Consider the following 24,019-nt stretch of genomic DNA (forward strand, 5'->3'; position numbering starts at 1 on the left):
TTAGAAATTATTTTATAAAAGTAAATTAAGGATTTAAAATAACTAAACTTATTTGTAATTTATTATAACCTTAAACTTTTTGTTTCGTTAAATTCGTTTCTTGCTATAAGTTAAATAATGTTGGTAAAGTGCTGCAGTAATGAAACTTTATCGAAACTTCTCATAATACATTCAGTTACAAAATTTGATTGTTAAAGTTGAAAACGTTTCTAGAGGTTTATAGAGAGATATCTGAGAACTAGACTAAATTAGAGAATATATTAAAACATAAGTTAGTTAAAAAATATTAAACTTTTTTTTACATAATAAGAAACTTTCGTTTTGGTAATACATATTCACATACCATTAACTATCACAAAATATACAAGTTCATCAATTCAGATTTCTTTTTTTTATTTAATATTGATTATAATTTTAAATATAAACAAATGATTACAATTTTTTTACGTACTTTTCGCAGAAAAGTATGGTGTAAATTTCGGCGGTCACATGATTGGACTGGGGGGTGAAAATAATCTTTCTTACTTTTTGAGGTATGAGGAATACTAAAATACCATTCACTTAAAGTTAATTTTCTGATATATAAACAGTGTTTAATTTTAATAGTCCCAGGTGACCTTCTCGTAAACTATGAACAATAAAAAAATGACCTAAACTAAATTTACTCAGATTGGAGGAAGACACATCATGGTCACCTTGAATTTGACCTTTAAATTGACCTTATTTCAAGGTTTACACGATTTTTTCAAATGGAATGACCTGATTTATACCTCACCAGTAAAAACAGCGAAAAATTTTTCATTGGAATATACGGTCACAAACATACGGCTAACCGTCAGAGATAGTGTTATACGGGTGCTGAATTCTTCTCGCAGGTATTTACAGCCGCTGGTTTCTAAATTGTGAGAAGAGGATTGCTATCTGGTACTGTCTTGAATCACTAGATTGTGTTAATCGGACTAACCTCTTCTATACCATGAATCTCAAGAAGCTGGAAAAATGAAACATAATAATAAAACCTCATGACTAAATTCAAGTATGTCGACGTGATATTTTTCGCTCATTCCATTGGTACTACAGAAAAAGGTAATTCCAATATGACCTTGGGACGATCTCCAAAAAGGACCAAAAGATCATGGTCAAAGTAGTGAAAAACTACTTCAAAACCACCGTTGGTTATACCCCTCCTATCCAATAATTAACTTTTACAATTAACTTTTGTAAAGTCATTTTTACAATAAATAATAATTCAAAAATAAAAAAATATGAAAAAATATCAGAATTTGTAGTGAAATAAAATGTTATGTAATTTTATCTTAAAAAAATATATGTAATTTAGAAGGTGTACAAAAAGTTATGTAAGTCCACATCAAACTTATTTAAATTTGTCTTTAGTTTTTCAATAAAGAAAAAATATTTTTTGCAAGAGGAGGTTGGAACCGCTTACAAAACTATAATTAATAATAATTTAAACGTAAAATTTATTTTATTTGGTAGTTTTATTTACTTTTTAATTAATTTTATTTATTAAAAACAAATTTAACATCACTTTGTTTCATTATTATGTCAAGAACTATTTTAATTTATTTCATGATAAATGGAATTTTAGGTATTTTTACTACTTTTTCAGCAGATTTAATTTTGGTGAACCAGATTCTGATGTTTTAACATATTTTCCTTTTTTATCTTTTTATTCACTATCAGTCTTCAATTCTACTATTCTATTTTTTACCAGAAAATATTTTTTAAAGAATATTTCTTTACTCTTCTTTTAATTGTTATAAATATTATTATTAGTTAAAAAGATTGTTTAATTATAATACATATACATATGAAAGTACATTTTTAATCTATTTTTTAAACTGTACGTATTACATCCTTCTTTAATGATTTTTTAAAGATTACTATTATTTACAATCTACTCGTAATTGTTAGATTTTCACTAACACGATGATTTAAAATGTTTACGTCAAAAGTTAGATAAAAATTAAAAAAACAAATATTTAACAACAGAATCCAACATAATTTATTATGAAAGACCATGATTGCAAAAAAGGTCTAGATATGTACGTTTGTTTTTTACAGTCATATTCTGTAAAGTTTTTTTTATAGTATAGGAAAACCAATAAGTTAGAATTTAACAGAAAAGAAGAATTGCATGGGGTTTCATATATTCTAGATAAGATAAATTATAAATTTAGGATATACGTATAACAACTTATCAACGCCGTAAAGCATGGTGTAACCGCTACACTAACCACACGTTGTTAGGGATTCAATCTGTAGCAAAGTTAATCTTTAGGATTAAATCTGTAGAAACCTTTAAACTACGGATAATAGTAAAACTTGGAAGAAAATATTGGCCAATCTTCATTTATACGTTTCAGAGATGAAAACTTCTATTCAGTGGGAGTAGTTATCTGTATAATAATCTCTTGAAGTTGGAATTTCTATAAATAATTTGTTTATCGCAACTAGAATGAAATAAACAAAACAGCAATCTTTTATCCATATCAAACAAAAAAATCTGATGTGGACAACGCATGATTTCTTGTACGCCTATTAAATTACATATACACATCTTTTTACAATGTAAAGTTAAAATTTTATTTCATTAATAACTTCTGATATTTTTTCAAAAGGTTTTTTTTATTGTTATTACTAAATTATTATTTATTGTAATTTTTTTTCTAAATCAGAGGTTAATAAATTATATATAAATCAATATATTTAAATTAACAAAAAAAAGTTTAAAAAAAGGAAATGAAGTCGGATACGAACCAATGTGCCTTCCCCTTGCAAGATTGAAATATTTCATTAATTAAAATTTTGTTTGGCTATAACTCTGGAACCAATGAAAATATGTACCACTTATGATATATCATTGAAAGACTCTCAGTGAGAGCTTATTACTGCAGTTAAGTAAAAGTCCAAAATCCAATTTTTTTTATTTTTTTATTTTGGGTTTTTTAGACATTTTTGTTAAAGTTGATTGAAATGAAAAGAGGAGGTGCACAACTAAATGTTACAACAGTCATATTCAAAATTTCATCATAGTTCGGCTAATAGTTTTTGAGTTATGCGAGATACATTCGTACGTACGTATGTACATAAATACATACATATATACGGATATTCATGTACGTACGTACAGACGTCGCGACGAAACTAGCCAAAATGGATTTAGGATAGTCAAAATGGATATTTCCGTTGAAATATAAAAACCGTAATCTTTCGCAATTACAATACTTCTTTTACTTCGTACATGGAAGTGAAAAATCTGATGTGCACAACACATGACTTCCTTGTACGCCTATTAAGTTACATATTCACAATTTTTATTAAATGAAAATTAAACAAAATTATATTTCATTAATATCTTCTGATATTTTATCTGTTTTTTGTTATTGAATTATTATACATCGTAATTTTTTTTACAATGAGACGTTAATAATTATTAATAAACTAGTACATTTAGATTTAAAAGAAAGTTAAATAATGAAAAAAGGAGATGGTCTGATTCGAACCAATGTGCCTTCCGTAAGAGCCAGATATTTCACTAATTAAACTTTTATTTGGCTATAACTCTGGAAACAATGAAAATAAGTACCACTTATGATATATCGTTGAAAGCTCTCAGTGAGGGCTTATTACAACAGTTAATAAAAGATCCAAAGTTCAAATATTTTTGGATTTTGGGCTTTTTTGTACACTTTTTGTTCAATCGATTGCAGTCAAAAGGGGAGGGGCGCACAACTAGATGTTATAACAGTCCTAAATTCAAAATTTCAACATTCTACGGCTAATAGTTTTTGAATTATGCGAATACATACGTACGTAATTACAGACGTCACGCCCAAACTAGTCAAAATCGATTCAGGTATGATGAAAATGGATATTTCCGTTAAAATTGGAAAACCGAAATTTTTCGCTATCACAATACTTCCTTTACTTCGTACAGGGAAATAAAAAAAGGTTTCCAAAGGTTAGATACATAAATATTTTAAATTTTATTTCTTCTTTTAAATTATTTTAATCCCATTAATTTTGTATATTACTATCTCTTTTAAATATAAATCATAATCAGAAGAAATATAAAATCTAAAATTGATAATTGATAAATGCAAAATAGTTAAGTTAAATTTTTGAATTTATTTTTTATTTCTTTAAAATGATTAAAATTTTAATTTACCATATAAGATCCTCGACGCTTATATATACCGTAAAAACGGAAGGTTTTCTAGCTATGAAAAGTGAAAAGCCAGGCTGGGATTTGAAACCGGGACTTTTAATTTCAAACCTACCAAAGGTAATTTCGTTAGTTAATGTTGGATGAATACTTAAAAGTATGATGTTAAAATAAATGGAATCCGAATAATATTAAAACTTAAATTTGAAGAGTTATAGGGAAAATATATTAAAGAACGCACATATCTGTAAAAGAGTAAATTGTTTTTTTTTAATTTTTTCTGACCGATTCGTTCATTATATTATTATATTACCATAAATTCATTGATAGTGTCTTCACCTTTGATCAGAAAAATTTCGGGATCTCAGTTTGATGATAATTTGTATTATCATACATTGGCATATTTCGTACAACGCATTTTAATTCGGTTAAAATTATCACCAGAACTCTTTTATGAATTAACTATACGTGAAATGAATTCCAAAATAAAATAATAATATATTATAGTAAAATTATAATAGTCAAATGAATCTGAATCTTAGTTACCACTGAAACTTTTTATCTGCTACAAAACTCAATTGAAATCGTTACTAAGCTTTTAACGTATAGCTTATTAAATTTATAAATAAATTATATTGCGCAAACTTGTTACGTGTTTGTTACACTAAGTACAGTTGTATGAATGAACTCTTAAGCTTTTTTATCTCTAGCTTTATAATCGCAATCTCTAGCTTTTTTTATAATTGCAATAATTTTTTTGTATCAGTTTTATATAGTATACAATATACAAAAAAAATGTTGATTTTAAGAAATAAACAGAAAAAAGACGTCATGTCAAAAAAAAGTCAAGAATGTCGAAATTTTGCTAAACATTTCATTTCTGCTGGCATGTGAATTTCTGTTCAGATTGCATCTGGCATCTTTGGAGATAAGGTAATAAAAAAGTTAACAAAAAAGAAGAAGAAAAAGTCTGAATAGAGGAGATGTGTGTGTATTTGTGTGTGTGTATATATATATATATATATATATATATATATATATATATATATATATATATACTCTATACTTCATACCATTTCATCTCATGCTGGTATATAAATCAAATTGAAGAGTAAATGACCGGCTGGGGTGAACGTTTGAAAAGAACGAACTGAGAAGAAAATAAAGTAATATAAAAACATTGTAGAAACAGCCAATGTAATATCAGCCAATTTAAAATGTTATCTTTATTATATTTCCATAAAATAAAATTGAAAAACTAGTACACAACAGTTGAATCTATTTTTTTATTGTATATTATGTTTTCACTGCATTTCGTAATTTGTTTTGTCTTTCATTAAATTGTATAAATTGAATTGAAGCCAATTTTATTTTATGATGTAATAAACAATCTATTTATTTTAATAATGAATCATAAATATATACTAGAATATTTATATTTTTATATTAAAGTATAAAATATTTTAATTTAATATTGATTTCATTTTATTACATGAAAAATTCTTTAGAATCACGTACTATGAATAGTTATTAACAAGCAGAAAACTCTATAAGACAACCCCAGATAGATTTTAAGAAAAAGATTAAAATTTTATGAAATAGATTAAAAGAAAAACAGCTAAAATCCTTGAATTTTATTTCTTAAAATTCATCTGTATATCATAAAAATGTATGATATTTTGATTAGCTAAGAGTATTAAGGGGTTTTTAATGAAAACTGTTTTTTTGTCGTTTATTCGCTATTAAATTTAAACTGCAAAGTAGATTAAATAAAATGTTTTTAGGATTTTGGAGACGCTTCGGATGTATTTTTAATCATATGTGCATGACCTAGATTTGTTTAATTAAACGTAAATATTCCTGATAAACCGAGTGAAGTGAAGTCTAGTTTAATTTTAGCATTTTTCATATTTATATATTTGTCTTTTGACACTTTGTCTTTTTTAGATGAAGTTACATCTAAACGTCTTGTATGATATTTTTAATGAAATTTTAATTAAATTCCCTTGCTGCTAAGTAAAAGGATCAACGTCAAACTATTTTTCATAAACACTATACATTTGAAAATGGCCAGTACAACTATAGTCCATATAATTTGAAAAATAACGACTTAGCGAGTGGTCTAATAAAATTTTTAATACAGAATTATTTTTTTCTTTAAAAACTGATTATATGATAATCCTGTATCTCTAATAGTTGGCTATTTTTACCGTAATTAAAATTTTTATCTCTGCTCATATCACATATAATGCTCATATCTCATTTTATAGGAAATTTAATTTTAATACTGAATATGAGCTTAAAAGTTTATTGTATTGGTCGATTCGTCTCTACTTTTCTAAAAGAGAAATGAAATAGAGCGGTGGAGGAAAAGTTTCCTTTCAAAACATCGCTGCTGACCCGTTGTAGCAAGCTGAACACGTTGTCTCCCCCTCCACTAATGATGCAACCATGGCTATCGCATATCCACCAATCCGTACTTGTCACTTGGAATGCTACTGACTTTGTAGCACTGTTTCTTACTTTAAACATTGTAAGTGATTAAGCAGATAAATTTAGTTTGTGAATAAATATGAAAAGGGTACCTGTAATCCTCTCTTTCAGTTTACCTCATTACCACTTTACCATTTTCTAGGTAGCGTTAGTATATTGCTACAACCAATTTCGCTACGTCTCCTCATTGCATAGCCGCCATTACAATTTCATTTTCATTTTATTAATTCATTTTGTATATGAAGTCAATATTTTAAACGTAATATAAAATGAGAAATTTTGGTTTTAGTACAGTTCTTGCTTCAACGATATTGATTCGTGAAAGTAATTTCCATGCAAATAGAAAGGAAATGTGAACTTCGTTTTTCATCTGCAGTTTTGTATATTATTAGTTACATTAAATAAAAAAAACAAGATTGTTTCTCTCCCTTATATCAATTACAACAATAATAAATCATCTTTAAACGCCTTCCAAAGGAATGAGTAATGAAAGTTGCATTACTTAGGTTTTATGAGTTTAAAGTAATTTTTTAAAAACCGTACAGTTATCTTAATTAATAATACATTAATTACAGTTTTATGTTACAAAATTAATCTATATAATTCTACTTAAGAGAATATTTTATAAAGTACATCGCAATTATTTTATATAAATATAATAAATTTTGCCAGAAAATATTTAAAAAAATTATAGTCATAGCTTATGCATATAATTAATAAAAAATAGTAACTCTAATACTTTTTTAATAACAAAATAAATGATATCTATTTACTCAAACGTTAAAAACGTACATCATTTTAACCACCATCATCATTCACTTAAGGCTCTTTATGTATATCTCTACTGTAATTAATTATCTATTTAATACGTCCCATTTCTTCTGCCGACAATGTTGAATTTGACCAGAAGATTCATTAAACTGAATTCTTACATTTTGATTTATTCAAATAGAGATAGCTTCTTTTTATAAAAAAAATCTAATTATGAATCCGGTATTTAATCCTGATTAATTTCAACAATGGATTTATTTAACCATTAATTTCAGGTGTTTAATATAGTAATTTAATTTCATATGTACTTGTTTTGTTATCTCTTTGTAACAAAACATTCGATAGCTATAGGTAACTTATAGCAAAAACATAATGAAGAAGAAGAAGCGTACGTAAGCGGATATCTTCTACCAGTTCTGGCATATAATGTGTGTTTGTGTGTGTTATTTGATGTATAAGAGCGACTGGCTTTGAGGAGACATTGGCTGGCTTTTACCCTTCCCTTCTGTTCAGACTAGAGCTGTTGGTCTCCGCCTTTAGACTTCGCTATCATTTGTCTTAACTGAACAAGAACACGCATTTATTTTTTATTAATTATTTATATATATGACTCCTAGCGCTTTACTTTAAAATATAATTTATAAACTACTATAAAGCAAACACTCTTTGTTAAAGTTATGTTGTGAAGTGGTTGGTTAGTAAGCTTACTCTGGGATAAAAAAAAAATCACAATTATTTTTGTAATTCCCATAAAATTTCTTTTAAATATTTTAATAAATAAAACGATAATAAATCAAGCTGTAATTTTTACTGTAGCACTTATCCTAGAATAAACGAGATACCGATAATTTATTTGTACGTCAGGAATTAGTTGCAATAAGCTGTTTTAGATTAAATCGTTATTATCTATAAAAATTCATGAGAGGAGAAAGTTTATTTGTTGTCAGATTTTGATAACACTTATATAACCTTTAAAAACCATTTCTTTTTTTTTAAATCTAAGATTTCAGTTCTTAACATTCGAACAACTGGAAGCATTTTAAGTGTATTAACATTTTTAATTGAAATGTTAATATTGAACATCTTATTAATACTTAGTTTAGTTGGTACAGATTACCTTTATCATTCCGCACAGAATGGATACAATACTGAAGACGACTGAAAAGATTGATTTTAAGTATAGAAGAAAATATATGATTGCTAGCCGCATGAAAATATTATTATTTATTTCTTCCATCGTTAACTTCATTTGATGTTATTAAAAATGTATTTGACTCGTTAACGTCATGTCAACTCGTAAACCGTTATTTTTAATATTTTTGTACTATTTATGGGTTTATATTGGTGTAATTTTTCTATATGATTATCAATTAATGTATAAAATAAGTTAACAAAGTTTACGATGACGCTGAAACATGTTTTTTAATATGTTTTTTAGAGAATATCTTTTGATGAAAATTGTATCAGTAATTGTAAAATATTTTCAAGTAATTTATGTGAGTGCAGTTAATCTTATCATTCTTTCATCTATCTTTCTTTACTTTTAATTTTTCTTTTTTTCCCCACTATTTACGTCTACTTTTGATCTTTTTTCACGTTAAATTAACTATTGTATTTTTCAAAAATTTTTAATTCCTCGTACTAAATAAAGGAAGTATTGTGATCAGGAAAAATTTCAATTTTCAGATTTCAACGGAAATATACATTTTGACGATTCTTGAATCCATTCTGACTAGTTTCGGCGTGACGTCTGTACGTACGTATGAATCTCTCATATCTGAAAAACGATTAGCGTAGGATATTGAAATTTTGGATTTAGGACTGTTATAATATCTAGTAGTGCACTTTTCCGTTTGTTTAAAATCGACTGAACCAAAAATGTCTAAGCCCAAAATCCCCCCAAAAATTGGAATTTGGACTTTTTGTTAACTGCAGTAATAAGCCCTTATTGAGAGCTTTTCAATGATATATCTCATAAGTGGTACTTACTTTGACTGATTCCAGAGTTATAGCCAAATAAATTTTAATTAATGAAATATTTGAATCTCACAAGGGAATTGGTTTGAATCAGAATTCTTCTACTTTTTTAACTTTTTTTTAAATTTAAATATATTGATTTATTAATACAAATTTTAAATTTATTAATACAAAGATTAGAAGCTTTTGAAATGTGGTGCTATAGGAGAATGTTAAAAATCAGATGGGTGGATAAAGTGACAAATGAAGAGGTATTGCGGCAAATAGATGAAGAAAGAAGCATTTGGAAAAATATAGTTAAAAGAAGAGACAGACTTATAGGCCACATACTAAGGCATCCTGGAATAGTCGCTTTAATATTGGAAGGACAGGTAGAAGGAAAAAATTGTGTAGGCAGGCCACGTTTGGAATATGTAAAACAAATTGTTAGGGATGCAGGGTGTAGAGGGTATACTGAAATGAAACGACTAGCACTAGATAGGGAATCTTGGAGAGCTGCATCAAACCAGTCAAATGACTGGAGACAAAAAAAAATACAAATTTACAAGAATTAATAATTCAATAATTACCATTAAAAAAAAATATGAAAAAATATCAGAAGTTATTAATGAAATAAAATTATACATACTTTTCATTTTAAAGAAACGTGTATATGTCATTTAATAGGGGTACAAGAAGTAACATGGTGTCTAAATCAGTTTTTTTCAGAAAGATATAGAAAAATGATACTTGACGACTGTCTAGTGTTTGCATTGATAACGGGATTATCGGTTTTTACTTGGTCCATATGATTTAAGTGATGAGTTGAATCCACTGAACTCTACATTTTTTTATTTTTCCGATTCAAGCAAACTAATTAAATGAGGTGAAATAAGATATTTGTATCAACTTAACGTTGAACATATAACTTGAGTTGTATTAGGTCGAAGTATCTAATACAAAAAAATACGATAGCTTTTTAAAATTAACCTTTTATTCATAGCTTTTTTGTTACACAAATCCAGTATATCGTTTCAAACAATCAATTATGGTTCTTTAAAATTTCACCTGTATTACATCACTTCACATGATATGAACTGGGTCCGCCGAGTTTTATTTTTACTCTTTCCCAGTTATATAAAAGCGAAATATTATGATCAGTCAAAACAGTATCAACCAAACTTTCGACAAATCTCGTGTTTTCATTACAAAGGATTCCATAAGGACAAAAAAAAAACATTTTTCCGGATGAATGTCTGTATGTACTTATGTACACAGTGTATATATGTACACCGTAACATATGTACCTCCCACCGCTTTCCGCTTAATCTTAAAACTAGATCAGTCAATATTGTTCAAATTTGATCAGTAAGTATTTATATATGGGACATTTATTGTGTTAAAATTTTTCAAGGGAATGGTGGAAGTTTGTGAATTTTTCTTTCCGAATTTTTTTTAGGTAGGTTAAAAAAGCCTTACTTAGAAAAAAAGTGTAGTGGTAAGATAATACAAAAAATTTCATCAAAACTTTTTCAAAATGTTTTTCCCCATTCCCAAAAATTGCAAGTATAAATTTAGTTTTTTTAGAATCTCTCAGGCGGAAGTAACAATATATAGAAAATAATCAATCACACCTACACTTTTAGTACAGTTGTGTATCATACATATTTATTAACTTTTTTGACCTTCGAATACTTGACCCATTTTCAAATATTATATTTTGAAGTTTTAAAATCGTTTTAATCAAGTTTTATTGTTATTGCAGTTATTATACTTGCATGTTTCAGAATCGTGAAGAGTCAGCAACACTGTAAAGATAAAAGTTTGTAAAAATTTCACCCACCCTCCTAGCAATTTATCGTTCAACATTTCTAAATTTTTACTTTTTTCGTTCACAAACTCTAAATTTTACTTTGTTCCAATTATTCGATTTTACTTAAAATCTAAACATTCAAATTTATTTATTTTTCTTTTATCATATTTTATTTTTTTTATGTAACAGAAAGTGGGGTACGGATTAAAACTAATAAGTTATCCAAGACATCAGAGATCACTTTCCTTCTTTTACTACAGGTATGTATATAATTTATTAACATAAATATTATTTTTAGTTATAAACTTCGTGGTAACTTCTGAATACAACAAGTTTTCGTTAAGTTTATTTTATTGTTTATGCTGTAGTAATAAGTTTTTTTTATTAAATACATACTTTTTTAATTAAACATTGTTATTGTAATAAATAATTAATAATAATTTTTATATTAAAAATATAATTAAATTCGTTTTTCTTGAAATTTGCTCTAAGGTTTGTTTCGTAACTGTGTCCATTTCCACCAGTAGAAAAACAAACTAGTGCCTTCATGCAGAGTGAAGTAGTATATTTCTTATTCTTTATGTTTTTTTTTTATCTAAAAAGTATTGTATTAGGTTTACGAAATATTAAAGTTATTTTCATTTTTTTTTACAGCTTATTTAGAGGAAGTTTATTTATTTTTTTTATGATCGGTGTCTAAATTCAAGTCACTTTTGCCGGTTTTATTTTTTTTTTCGGCATATACAAAACATTATTTTATACAGTGATGGTTTACATATGTTGTAAGAAATATCTTCCCACATATTTATTTCTTTTTTTTCAATAATTTTAACACAGAAATTTTACCAAATTATTCGAATAAGTTGTATTATTATTCCACCTCTAAAATTCTAATAAAGTAGAAAAAAATAAAAACTTATTTTTACTTTACATGCACATTTACACGCGCGCGCACACACACACACACACACACACACACACACATATATATATATATATATATATATATATATATATATATATATATATATATATAAACGACTTTTTATACAGAATATATATTTTTGCATAAGAGTAGTCAGTAGTCAGTACATTATTTCACAAAGAAATGTACGCATTAATTTATTATTTTACATTATTTCATATTTTTTATTATGGATACTACATATACATATATAAAGGTTTTGAGGCAACAGTAAACATTTATTTTTCTGAGAATAATGATATTCACTACCCTTGTTATTAAGAGTCTGAAATTTTAGCTCTGAAACAGAAATTCAAAGAGCTTATATTAACGATATGTGGCATGGTGGGCCACCGGACTGAGGGTTGTGTGTCGTCACGATGAGGATCTCTGAGAGTCTTCATGAGGGAGTGCGGTTGAGCGAGGGAATGAAAGGATAGCTCCCTGTGGAGCCACCGTTCGTCCGTGCTTGCGCGGGTGGGTGGTGGTGATGAAGCACGGGGACTCCAACACTCCCTCGCTGAAAAAGACCGTGTCTCGGCAGAGCTGCCCCTTCCATGATGTCCCCATTAGAGGCATTGGCGTAAAGACCGAGTTCCGGCTTCTGGGGTTGGGCCCAGGAACGACAAAGTCGGGCCTGGTTACCTTACTCTGGGAGTTAGAGGCAGGCACGGAGGAAAGATCCAACCAGCGGGCCAAACTGTCTTGCCGGATATAGCCGGTAGGCAGGGAGGCCTGTTTGAGTACATGGACAGTCCCCTGGGCTATGTTATACTTAATTACAAAGATCCGGCCCAGGGGTAAGAGGAAAAAAAAGAAAAAAGAGCTCACATTTATATTTTATACGATTCATTAAGGAAAGTATCGAGAACCATTTCATTATTTTTCTTTGTTCCAATACGCCTGGAATGGAATGATTATTATTCTTTATTATGGTTATGCCGTTTGGGTGAGTGATTTGAATCATCTCGGATTGCTCAAACAGATAGTTGTGTTTATTTTTTTGTACTTACCCAGATGCTTTATAAAGTATGCATACAGATATTAGTAGTATTTACTTCAAGCTAATGGTTTCTTATGTCACATATAATGCATACGAGCTTAAATTATAATATTAAAAAAAACTTGAATATTTGTGATCTATAAAATCTTACCTATTCTTATAACATCTGGCAGTGCGCTTAATAAAGGCAGTGATCCGATCAGTATACTTAAAAGTTGCCACATCATTTCCTGCAATGAAAACATGTTTTTATATGATCTAATAAGTTTAATAATATGAAATACTATATAAAAATATAAAAAGATTAATTAATATAATTTTATTATTAGGAAATATATCTATTAATATTATAGCTATTAATTTATATATATATATACAAAGATTGTATGATTTATTTACTTATTCATTGTTTAATATATCCGTTTAAAGGTAATAATAGTTTGGCAAATTGTCTGAAATTATAATCAAATAAAACCAATATTATATATATATATATATATATATATAAAACAATACTAAAAGGTTGATTACATAACAAAGACTTCGTATTATTTAAAAGGTTTTTAATCTCTTATATAAAAGAGAATGTCCTGACTGATTCACTGACTCATAATCACGTACAACCAAAACTATTATAGGTAGAGACTTGAAATTTTCAGGGTACCTTCGTATGTTTAAGCAGGCGTGCACTAAAAAAAGGATTTTGCGAAATTTTGATTTTAAGGCGTTCAAATCGATAAAAGGTTAAATTTCGTGTTAACAGCGCTATCTGTTGGACGTAAAAGCAACATACGCTATAATAAATATTTTACGATTCCATTGCAATGTTTCCGATATGTATGTTCGCTATAGACTAAAAAACTACTGGACCAGTTTATGCGTGGGGAAGAAGGGAGAAAGGGAAAAATCGGAAAAGGGAAATAGGGAAAAATCGAAAAAGATTAAAGGGAATAGGATAAAAAGGGAAGAAGGGGAAAAAGGAAAAAACTGGGAAAAGGAAATGGAAAAAAGAAAAAGAAAAGAGGAAGGAGGAACGGGAAATGGGAAATGGGAAATGGGGGAAGATGAAGGGGAAAGAGAAGTAAGGGAACGGGAAACGGGTGAAGGAAAGGGAAACGGGAGAAACCGGGGGAAAGGGAAAGCGAAGCGAGCCTTGACCCTCTGATCGTAACGGAAAGCGCAAGTAACCATAGAGCACGGGCGAAGCCGTGATGGGGTATGCAAGATTTGGGATTGTAATAAATTTTTTGTTTATCTTTATTGGACTTTTACTTTGAACTATTTCAATTCATTCATAAAGTGGATTGGTTTAACAAATATTGTTCAATTTTCTTATCTTCCTTTTTTTGTTTTCCTTTATTTAAGTTTTGGGCAACAATTCATTGTTTGTCGTACATTCTTTCAGTATTTTTCATAAAAACTTTTATTTACCGTTTTATCAGGATTTAATGAAAATCTGAATATAATATTGTTGATTAAATATTTTTTGTTTATAAAAAAATAAGTTTGCTATTAAAAAGCATTGCGAGTGAAGCTACAGCTAAATTGTGGGCGAAATCGCGACGGGGTACGCTAGTACCTACATATAAATGTACTTAAACACATTTGGATATATATTTATAAATCATATTATCTAACACTATTTATTGCAAATCTTGATTAAAATTTAACAAAATATTTATACTTAGAATGTTTTCAAATTGGGGTCCACTCATTTTCCAGTCAGTATCTGGGAATCAAACCGGGATCTTTTTTTATAGCAAACAAGTAGGCTATAATCTGTGTCTTTAAAGTGATCATCAGTGTTTACTAAAATTAAATGTGTTTTAAATTATTTTTTTTTTATATAAATAATTTAAAAATTATTTAATTTCATCAGGAAAATTTTTTATTGCGTTCTTAACCCAATAAAAAATTTAATGAAATAAATCTCATACTGTCTGAAATAAATAGGCTATTTAAATTGCATTGCTGCTTTTTAAAATATATATAATTAATTATATACGGTCTAATGTATCATCTAAATCTAAATTTTTTTCACTTAAAAATCAGAAAGCGCTCAAAACCGTTTACAAAAATCCTGAATTTAAAACTATCTGGCCATTTCAATTACTAAAACATATTATCTATAGCAATAAGTGAATAAGTATTATATATTTATAAAATAATATAAATTAATAAAATGTAATAAATAATAAAATATTGATACTAACGAATCAGGAAAAAAATATATATACAATTACTGCTTTACAAAATAAAAACTTAACTACGATTTTTTAAAAGACTTATCATTTTAGGCAATCCCGGTCATAATTGTAATGTTAGCTTTTAAAATTTAAAACATTCAACTAAAATCGAAAGTTCTAACAACGATCTCAGTATACGATTAGGTAAGGTAAAGATTTATCTTAAGAAAGATAGGGTTAGGAAGAACCGTAAATCAATTTAAAATATATATTCATTTCCGTGAAAACATTTTAGGAAGGAAATAATTTTCTTACGATAGAAAACTTTCCCAAAAAGATTTTTAAGAAATCTAAAATTCTAAAAGCAATTAAACATTTATTTCCTATCGTTATTCAGCAATGAATTATTTACTGATAAAGTAAAATGGTATTTGATAATTTCATACTTGTCTATTATGAATGGTTTTTAACAAGTTGGTTGTAGTAAAGTAATTTTGTGACCACTTTCTTGGCGATACCAGGCTACTACCTGAAGTTGTTTTTTGTAGTATTTTAATTTTTTAATATTTTCTGGTTTTCCAAATTATAGCATAGCCGTTTGATTATGTTGTAAGTTTCAGAAAGACGTAAATATGTAATTTAAAAAATGCCATAAATTTTATATTTTGAATAGACCATTTTATATTATGATTAAACATCTATGTTATAATATATTATAATTATCTATGTTATCTATGTTATAATATACAAATTGTAATTTCTATAAGTGTTAAAATTTTCCGAAACTGCTAACTGCAAATTCATTTAACGTGGGTAGTTTGAATTCCTTAGTTTCAAAACAATTGTTATTTCAAATGCAAGTTTGATTAACAGAGCTGTTTCAAAAGTTCTCTGCTTGGGTAGTTATGTAAATACACGTACATAAAAGATAAACTTACTTAACTATTACAATTCCCTGTCATTACTTAAATTATAATATTTTCAACATTTCCTCATATCTTGCCCACATATATAAAAATTAATGTTTGTTTGGTTTTTCCCGTACGCGTTCCTATACCATTCATCTGATGGCAATGAAAATTTGGTGAGTTGTGCGTACCCGCGAGAAGGTTTATGAATTCGTTTGGACCCGCTAGGTGCCGCTGGGGTCGAGATATTTCAAAAATTGTATTTGTGGATCGATTTGGCTCAAATTCAGAATGTGAGTTACATGAAAAGAAATAACCTTGGAAAAAATTTGACCCGCTAAATGGCGCTGGGGTTGAAATATTTGGAAAAATTACATTTATGGTCCGCTTTGGTTCATATTCAGAATATATATTAGTTATGTGAAAAGAAAAGGTTTTGCAAAACTATACCCGCTTGGTAGCGCCAGTGTCGAGATATTTACGAAACAAAGAAATATACAAACACACTTTTTTCTTTTTCTTTTTCCTAGTTTCCTAATTTTTCCTAAGTTCGTATGTGTGTCAGCTATAGACTAAAGAACTACTGGGCCGATTTACGCGTGGGTTTTTTCAAAATGATCCGCATTTTCCGGGAGAAGGTTTAAAGCTATTCAAATCTTCGATTTGGCTAGTATAAAGAAAGTTATGGGTATTTTGAACCGACTAATGTGGTTTGAATTAAATCCGATAAGTAGTGCTGATGTTTTGCTAATTGGATTTATTTACATTCTGACTTTTATAAAGTGAAAGGTTACAGTTTGTGAAGTTCTGTAATATTCTATTTTTTAATGTTTTATCAAACTTTCAATTCAATTATGTTCATTTAATCTATATATATATATATATATATATATATATACTCAAATCTAGTGATAGCGAAATATTGTGGGGTGTGCTGGTGTATTATAAAAATCAATATATTAATTTTGTCTGTTACAACATATTTATTTTTAAAAAAATCATTTATTTTTAAAACTCATGCACGTGCTCATGTATGAGAAAAAATTAGTATTTTTATTTCCTGTACTAAATAAAATATAATGAAACCTGTGCGAAATATCCATGAAAAATATAGACTGAACAGAATTCTATAGAAAATAAAAATATTCTGCTCCTATGAATGGTAATACGGTAAAGAAATGGGTTTAGACTTTAATTGCCACAATCACTTATTTCATAAGATGAAGCGATAACAAACTCTGTTTTCTCGTTCAGAAATCCCACTTGATTATTGTGTAAGTCACCTCAAACAGTATTTCTTAATAAATGCTGTTAAATACATTAAAAAGAACTTTTGAGGATTTTTACTAGTTCTGGCACAGTTCTGACCTTTAATCCTACATCGTCATCAGGAAAAATTGTAAAATCATTAACCTGTGTGTGATTCATAACTCTTGGATTACCACATAACAGTCATGTGGTCCTGATTTTTTACTAAGGTAAATTATTAACAAGATATTGACATATAAGTTTTAATTTATATTACATAGGCCTTATATTACATAGGAATATGCCTAAGCCGTGATTTTGTTAATGTATTATTTTTAAAATACAGACTATTTTATTTATTATAGAAATAAAAACAATTTTATTTTTACTGGTTTTTAGTCTGAATTGTATAAATAGCTTCCGTTCTAAAGATAAACCAAGTTAGAAATTTTAATCTACTGCTGGAATGGAAATATGAAAAAATTTGTTATATAAAAACGAAAAAGCAGGTAAAAGCTTTAAAAACAAAAGATATAACAATGTTTTACCAGTATGATGTAGACTGTGCTTCCGGAGATGCTTTTAATAAATTAATTAAGGAGAAATTTCAATTTCTAGTAAAAACATAGCGGTTGAGTCTTAGTAAGTGTACATGAATTATTATTTTATAAAAGATAAATATATCATTCAGTTCGTCTCATGAAACATTTCAAAGAGATAAGAGAAAAAGTAAAAGCAGTAATAATAAACATTAAAAAAGTTACGGTTTTATTTATTTATTTATTTTTTTGGAATTTGTCCGACTGAGGAACACGTAAAGGAAAATGTTTCATTAATTTTTTCCTTCTTTTGAGCATTGTCTTTCTTGGTCTTCTAATAATTCTTCACCTTTCTCTTTTCCTTCTCTTTTCTGACCAGTTTTTTTGATTTTTCTCCTTCTTATGAAAATCATTGAAATCCTGTGCCAGTATTCTGAACATTGTACTATTTTTTACTCCTTTTTCAAATATTTTCATTTCGTTAGGTTTTTTGAACCGTTGCTCGTTTTTTTTTTCTTTTTTTTGTAAATGTGGTTTAAGATTTGTTTTCCGAACTTTTAATTAATCTTCCGCATAAGGTGGCCGTAGAATTTTGACTCTTCTTTTTCTGATGGAATCTGACAGTTTCTCAGTTCAATTGTAAATATAAAGATCTTTGTTACTTTTAAATTTGCATTTGATTTCACCTATTTTTACTTTTCCAAAAAATTTTCTTATGTTTCTCCTTTATTTTTTTCTGTTTCATTTATTTTACCTGATTTCAAAATGAAGATACTTTCTAGCTACTTTCTAATTACAAGCCTTCTTGGTAGATTACCGAATTGTTATGCCTGATTTTAGGTTATGTTGACATGTTCTTTTTGTTGTAAAAATAGCTTCTGTTAGTTGGTAAGCCAATTCTACTTTTCTCGTTCTTGACTTATTAGCTTCTTTATCTAAACCATTGATTTTTATTATTTCTCCCAGATATTTAAATTTACTTATTTCGTTTATTTTTCAATATTTCGTAATTAGGGATTTGTTGCTGTTTTTTTATTTTTTTTGTTTGACTTCTATGATCATACAGATTTAGAAAAGAGATATGGAATTATACTGGAAAAGCATGACTTTAGAACGCTAAAAGTTTCCGTACGACAAATTATATTAAAACGTTTTAAAAATTTTTTTCCCATTCAATAAGTTCTACCTATTGCAAAAAAATAATTAATTTTTAAATAAACAATTTAATCCAATTTAAAAGAGAAAATTTATGAAAAGTATTTAGTTAGAATTGAATTGTAACTCATATTTTATTAAATAAAATAAAAAAATAAAAAATGTATCTAAAAAAAGAAATAAATATTTAAAACGATATGCAAATTAATTAGCATTTCATTACTCATTACACAGAACAAATCACAACAGAATTGGTATTAATATTAAAACGTATTTGAAATACAGCCAGACAATCTAATAATAAAGTTCAATACAATTAATTAACTGAAGTTACAAACATTCATTCCATTTGTAAAATGTAGTTTTAACTTTTTAACTTTACTCAATTGTTTTGTTTTTTATTTTACTGTAAAACAGATCTAATTGTTTATGATACGCTTTTTTAGTATAGAAACACAATGAAATATGTGGTACATTTATAATTATTTATAAAAATGTTTTTTTCATATACATATTAGTCTTGATTATTCCCTACGTTTACCGTTTTACAGAAATCTATCTCTACATCATTACATGGTATGAACGCAGATAGAGAAAACACATTTAAAATAAACATTAAAAAACTGTAAATAAACAGAGATATGTTTACTACCACAATCGCCGATATAAACAATTTTATATCACTGATTGAGATGGTCCTCTGTGTTTATAAAAATCACTGGTAAAGCGCTTTACATTTATAAGTTAATATACTGCTGCTATAATTCAGTTTACTAAATATATATGTAATTATATAATAATCTATAATCATCATATAATGATGAGAAAGAACGTTGAATCTTGTTTTCGGTCTCATTGCTTTACACCTTCTATTGATCGATCACAGAATGTAATCGTTCAATATAATTATGATAATAAAACAGCAAAAATATAACAGAGTAATAACGTATTATATAAATTATAGATGAAATTACTGACAAAATCTATAAACTAATTTTTTAATATTATATACTACTAGCGGCTTTGCACGCGTGCTTGACGTATAATTTGAGCACTTCTACCATCATTTTATCTTCTCTTTCGATATTTCTGATATTTCTTGAAGTTCAACTTGGGGATTTCTTTGTAGCATAATATTAAGCGAGTGAAACTGACAATGAGGTGAAAAACGGGTGAGGAAGCAGATGAAATGGTGATACATTCACAACGGGGTAAAGAACAAAACATTTGTGCACCAATTTTCAACTTTGTAAAAACTACGGAACTAAGTAGACTCTCAGAACTTGGAAAATTGCAGAAAATCACCTTCCACGTTGGTTGATATCCTCACCGTTTTCGAAATATTCGCGAAAATCTGCAAAACCGGGTCTTAAAACTTTGTTAAAGTTGGTAGAAAAAAGAGGTAGGGATACGTTTTGCAAAATTAAATGTAGATAACAATTTTCCTCTTCTTTGAATGTACAAAATTCATCACGATAGGAAAAGAAAAGATCGATAAAAGAAAACTGTAGGTCTGTATAAAAGAAACGGAAATATACTGTTCTTTTTATAAATATATTGATTTCGCAGTCGTTCATTTTAAAGCCAGACCAGAGATATTTTATTTAGATAAATGCTCATGGACTAGTGACTCCACGCTTTGTTCTTTAAGTAATATTGGGGGAGAAAGAGGATATAAAACATTTTATAGAAAATTGCCCAGCGTTGCGTGAGTTCAGGGTTCAGTATTTTAAGAGAGATAGAAGAATTTAATAGATGAATGCTACACTTAAATGGCAATAGTTGGGTGCAGTTTATTAAATATTGTACAAACATTGCGTTATAGTTTTGTTTGATACAAAACCAAGATTATTAGAGGACACTTTTTTCATTTTTAATGAAACAATTTATTTTTTGTTATTGTTAATTTTGACTTCCCTCTCGATAATTGTCTTTGTTTTTGATACATACAAACTAATTACTATTTTATTATTTCATATTAATTATTAATAATTACGAACATAGTTTTTGTATTTCATGTTATTTTTTTTAATTGTAAACATATTGTATTTTCTTTTATTACATTTTGCAAATTATGTAGTACTTACTTTTATATTTTTTTAATTAACTTATTGTTGATTTTATATTTATTTTTTTCTTGTTATTTATGAACTCCCTGTTATTTATTTATTTAGCGTATGGTACCAAAACACAACATCAATTACAGTCAAAAATTACCTGTTATTTTTTTCAATCATTCTTTTACTAATATGAAGTTGTTGTATAACTCAGTTTTTGATAATTGTGAAAGGTGGCAGTTCTACAATTCCTCTGGTGGTTGTACGTATATATACATACATATTTTGTAGGTCCTTTAAATATTTTTATGAAAGAGCGGACATATGTAAATATTATTATTATTTTTTTTATTTCCGTAGGGGGCAGGAAAAGCTCTGCCAGCCGCCGTCAGGCCCGCACTGACAGCAGTGCGAGGCTCTCAGCCGCTAAAAACCTCCCCTCCTATCATGCAGGGGCTGGATCTAAGTCATATGTCATGTACAGCCCCTGCATGATTACCCAGGCACTCTACTATTTGAATCCGTATGACCGGAAGGCGTCCCCAGAGGGTGATCGACGAGCGACGATTCCGAGAAACCCCCGCCGACCACCGCCAGAAGCTGACCTCCCTTGATCACCCGTCATCGAACTCCAAGTTTCTATAGATTCGCATCTTCTCAGCCTGTCGTCGCCTCTCTTCATTGGCCTTCTCTCCGATCATTGATGTGATCGTAGTCGAGACACACTCCCATTTGTTGCTATTGCTGAGCATCACCTCGATTATATTGTTGGCCCCCTCCACACCCTGATCCTCGAGCACTACTCTTAAGTTGCGCCATCTAGAGCAAAAAAAACACCACATGCTCTGCTGTATCCAGTCCGCCGCAATCGTGACAGCGACCTGTATGGCATCTGCCAATCCTGTACAGATAGTCCCGAAAACATCCATGTCCAGACAGGAACTGGGTGAATTCGTAGCCTGTGTTACTATGCTTTCACTCCACCCAGTTCCTGACGTCGCTAATGAGCCCATAGGTCCACCATCCTTTGTCCGAATCTCGCCATCTGTCACGCCAAGCCATGTAGAGACCGTCAATTGCTTCCTTTCTGTCCCCTCCATTCACTATTGAAGCCCTCATTTGCGTTTGTAAGTCTACGGGCGGTACTCCAACTATAACTGATGCCACCTCGGCGCTGATCGTACGATACCCTGCGATAACACGTATGTTTAGCCTACGTTGTTGCATAACCAAACGCTTCACGTTCCTGGCCCTCGACAACGCTCCCAGCCATTCAGTAACTCCATATAACACCACCGAAGAGTGCATACTGGCCACCAGTTTCCTCTTACCCTTCTGAGGACCGCTCTTATTACTCATCATGATGCTGAGCGCCTTCACCACATTTTCGCCGTTTCTTCAACATGTATAGTAAAGGACCGGTTCTTGTCCAGCCACACGCCTAAATACTTCGCTGGACTAGGGTGGACCATCGTGTGTCCCACTCTAAAATGCAATGGATGTAGTCTGCATCTTCCAGCCATAACAACCACTTTCACTTTGTCTTCAGCAAGCCGTAGACCATGAGCTATTACCCACCTCTTTACCATGTCAGCCGCTTCTTCACCGGCCGCCATCAGTTCTTCTTCTGTTTTGCGCACAATCACAAGTGCCAAATCATCGGCAAACGCCACCGGGGTGACGCCCGCCGGATAGCGTTGCCTTAGAACATTATCGAAAGCAATGCTCCACAAGACCGGACCCAACACCGAACTCTGAGGGACACCCCTCTCCACCGGAAATTTCGTTTCACCACCTTCCGACCTGCCCACCACGAATCTGTCCTTAAAATATTCGTACAACACCCTTCGCAGGTATGCCGGAATTCGTCTGGCTTCTAGTTCACGAAATATAACTTCCCATGGCAGCTCATTAAATCTAACAGCATGACCGCTCCTATCTTACTCGTCCTCCGTGTTCCCTGCGTAGCTGATCGAATGATATTCATCACTCGACCGATCGCATCAATCGCCGAGCGTCCGGGCCGAAAACCAAATTGGTCCTCGTGAAGTCCCCCTGCCATCTCTACGCTGTCGTTTAATCTTCGAAGAACAAGTCTTTCAAATAACTTCGCGAAGCAATTCAATAAACAAAGTGGTCGAAACGATATCTGTGTCCCCGTAGGACCAGCATTCTTCTTAGCATCACTAACCTTGTACCTCTCCACCGTTCAGGTATCCATTCCATCTCTAATATCATATTCATTGCACGCAATACCACATCAGGCACAGTCTCGGCCACAATTTTTACGACCTCCAGGGGGATTCCATCCGGCCCAGGACTCTTTCCGCCTTTAATCAACTTAGCCGCCTCACTCAGGTCTTGCAGCGAGAATGAAACAATTGATTCCATCTCCTACCTTTGAAAGTCCATTCCTTTCGGAAACAGTTCATCAACGCCTTTCCTCAGCTCATAATTGGTGAGGAGCGGCAGTTTTCTTCCAAACTTTTTTGTGACTATACGATAGGCGTCACCCCACGGATCAATTTCCACAGCATCACACAATTGATGCCACTATTATTATTGTTATTATTATTATTATTATTATTACTTTTACATTATGTTATAACGGATAAATGTATTTTTATCCGTTATAACTATAACTTTATTCTTATAAATTTATAACTATAATTTTTATACTTTATTAATCTTCACTATTTTATTATTAATTATTAATAGCAATAAATTTATTTAGCTG

The 24,019-nt window shown here is 29.5% G+C and overlaps 1 protein-coding gene across 1 annotated transcript in view; it reads right to left on the bottom strand.

Moving 5' to 3' along the window:
- KaiR1D (Kainate-type ionotropic glutamate receptor subunit 1D) overlaps nucleotides 1-23,673 on the bottom strand; it is a 170,526-nt gene extending 146,853 nt beyond the window's left edge. The window contains exons 1-2 of the mRNA XM_075372008.1: nucleotides 23,474-23,673; nucleotides 13,341-13,447 (exon numbers count right to left, since the gene is read on the bottom strand). Coding sequence (XP_075228123.1) covers nucleotides 13,341-13,447; nucleotides 23,474-23,673 — 307 coding nt within the window. The remainder of the gene's footprint in view (nucleotides 1-13,340; nucleotides 13,448-23,473) is intronic.
- Nucleotides 23,674-24,019: the final 346 nt, after the last annotated feature.

The sequence above is a fragment of the Lycorma delicatula genome, chromosome 7 (assembly GCF_047948215.1).
Source record: "Lycorma delicatula isolate Av1 chromosome 7, ASM4794821v1, whole genome shotgun sequence".
In the NCBI taxonomy this organism is placed as follows: Eukaryota; Metazoa; Arthropoda; class Insecta; order Hemiptera; family Fulgoridae; genus Lycorma; species Lycorma delicatula.